This window comes from Montipora capricornis, chromosome 9 (assembly GCF_036669925.1).
Source record: "Montipora capricornis isolate CH-2021 chromosome 9, ASM3666992v2, whole genome shotgun sequence".
In the NCBI taxonomy this organism is placed as follows: Eukaryota; Metazoa; Cnidaria; class Anthozoa; order Scleractinia; family Acroporidae; genus Montipora; species Montipora capricornis.
Genome location: NC_090891.1, coordinates 34,727,938 through 34,730,437, shown reverse-complemented (window position 1 = coordinate 34,730,437; position 2,500 = coordinate 34,727,938). Strand labels below are relative to the sequence as shown.

Sequence of the window (2,500 nt, the reverse complement as noted above, 5' to 3'; positions counted from 1 at the left end):
CATTGTTATATACATAAAAATGCAAGGATATTAGTAGAATATCGAGACTAACTTATCTTTTACCTCTTAGATAAATGCAAGGAATACCGAGTAAAGATTATTTCAGTTTACCATATCGGACGGAGCTTCTCTGGGAAGTTTATATTATCGCCAACGCCTTATTTAATGGAACTTAGACCACTGAATAATTCTTGCTTGAATATCATCAATTATGCAGCAGACCTTCTGTCACACGAGGCTTTTACCAACATATTCATGACTGAAAATGCAATTAGTTAAGAAAGGAAACGTGGCATTCTTAAAAAGCATTGACTAGTTAAAAGATTCACATAGTGCTTAGTCATTCGACTCATTGCCTGCAGGCTCCGCGACTTTTGATAAAACCATCACCAAATTAATCTTCTGCATTTCTGTCAAACAGTTGATGTACAAGAGTAGGCTCTCCCAGACTAATGATATGCCTTTCGTGATGTATGCTTCTCACTCATTTACCAATTAAGCAAATTATGCTAAGATCGCTAAAAGAATTTTGTAAAAACTTGAAATTGATGGATAGTTTAAACATCATAAAATAAGCATTCAATGAGTGGGCAAAATAGAGTTTGTGGAGCACTGTCAGGTCGACATCATTTTATTTTTATTTTTTTGACTATAACATATTGGTATCTTTACCAAGCACTTCTTCTTTAACTTTTTTTTCAAATGGGCTGTCAAACACTCGTAGTAGCGGACTTTGGCAGCCCGGCTAGATCAGTTTACATTATTCCTAACCTTTTTGTTCTCATTTTTTCTTACAGACCAGACGGGCGTAATTCTGAGACGCAAGGACAAAAGAAAACAAACAAAAGGCGACAACCCAAGATCGGCGAAACACTGCAACTCAGTTTTCAGTATAAGCGATCGCGATGAACAACTCAACTGACATATCAGTCATGAGGGAGAAGCCATCTTTAAACTACGAGGCGATTCCACAGGTTCTACCAATCGCAATTTTAATCTTGTTGACAAATGGAGTTGTGTTCGTTTTGTTTTGGAAAAGGAGGGGCTTACGAACTCCATCGAACTACCTCTTGCTGAGCCTGGCCATCAGTGATTTCATGACTGGATTGATAAATATTCCTTTATTTCTCAGCTTCTCTGTTCTGATGGCTGCTCATCCAATTCCTGAGCTCTACAACGCTTCGGATGTATTTCATAAAATAATCTCATTCTCAATTGCATACCACATAACCGCTGTTACTGCAGAAAAGTACCTGGCAATAGTCAATCCGTTTGGGCGGATGATGAGAACCAAGAAAACCGCATTAAAAATTGCACTGATCATATGGTTTTGGTCTCTTTTATTGGGATCGGCACCGGCTTTTTGGTTTAACCTATGGCTTGAAGGAGAGCCATTTGCTGACCATATGCAAGCTTCATACAATATTTTTTGCCTGGTGGTCGTGTTTCTTGTACCTTTTATATTTATCCTATACGCCTACTGCATTATGTTCAGAGCCATAGCTTCTAGGCCGGGTTTCCAAGCAAGAAAAGCAAGAAAAGCAAGCAAGCAAGAAAAGGATACTACAGCATTCAATAAGGCCTCCAACGAAACGAAATGCCTGATTATTCTGATGTCCATGGCTATAGCGTTCGCTATTTGTTGGTTACCTTGGTTTTTGTTGAGGTTATTGTATTCGCTCATTAACATTGAATGGCTGCAAGAAGAGGTCGTTGATCCTTTGAAACCAATGGCTCACATTTTCGTTATTGTAAGATACCTGAGCTCTGCCATCAATCCCTTGTTGTACACCTTCTTTAAACAAGACTTCTGGGGCGCCTTTCGTATCGTCGTTTTGAAAAAGGACTCCAAAATGCTCTCTAAATCTACAAGAATGGGGGCAAAGAAACCCCGAACCTCAGCATCGCAGATGAGCACTCTGCTTCTGGAAGATAATACGAGAAAAGATAGCTCAAGTGTTTAATAAGGCTACAATGAGAACAGTTTCTGTGCTAATGAAGACATCTCTCTCAGCAAACTATTTCAAACAGGATAAAAAACCTGTTTAAAAAAAAATAAAAATAAATGAGTACTTTGAAACAGATAAAATGAATCTCAAAGCCAAGAAGAACGATGTAAAATTGCTAGTACTACATGACCAAAGCTACCCTGCGAGTAGTCGGTTTCTCCTACGCTTCCCGAGGGAGAAACCACTGCAAGCAACCGTTAGTTACTTTGAGTGAGCGCCGTCCAGCGCCAAGGACGCGTAAATTAAAATTGAGTCGGTAAAACGAGTATATAAACTTGTTTTGGCGCTTGCTTGTGCGTTCAGCCACCCAACTGCGGCGTTTTGGCGAGCCTGTTTAAATTCCATATAATAAGACGGAGTGATCTCAAATGCTACACGCCGGGCGTGACGTACTTTGCACTATAAAGTCCTCGATGGAAAAACTAACGGTTGCTCGCGGTGGAGCAAAGCTAATTTTCCCAAGGTTTTCAAAACATTTTCAGGAATTATGT

General features: G+C 39.6%; 1 protein-coding gene across 2 annotated transcripts in view; it reads left to right on the top strand.

Annotated features, from left to right (window-relative positions):
• The window catches only part of LOC138016002 (neuromedin-U receptor 2-like), a 10,504-nt gene that overhangs the window by 7,074 nt on the left and 930 nt on the right, over positions 1-2,500 (top strand). For both annotated transcript variants that reach the window (XM_068863163.1, XM_068863162.1), the window contains one exon: positions 798-2,500. This exon is cut by the window's right edge and continues 930 nt beyond it. In XM_068863163.1, coding sequence (XP_068719264.1) covers positions 906-1,964 — 1,059 coding nt within the window. In that variant the 5' untranslated portion in view covers positions 798-905 and the 3' untranslated portion in view covers positions 1,965-2,500. The remainder of the gene's footprint in view (positions 1-797) is intronic.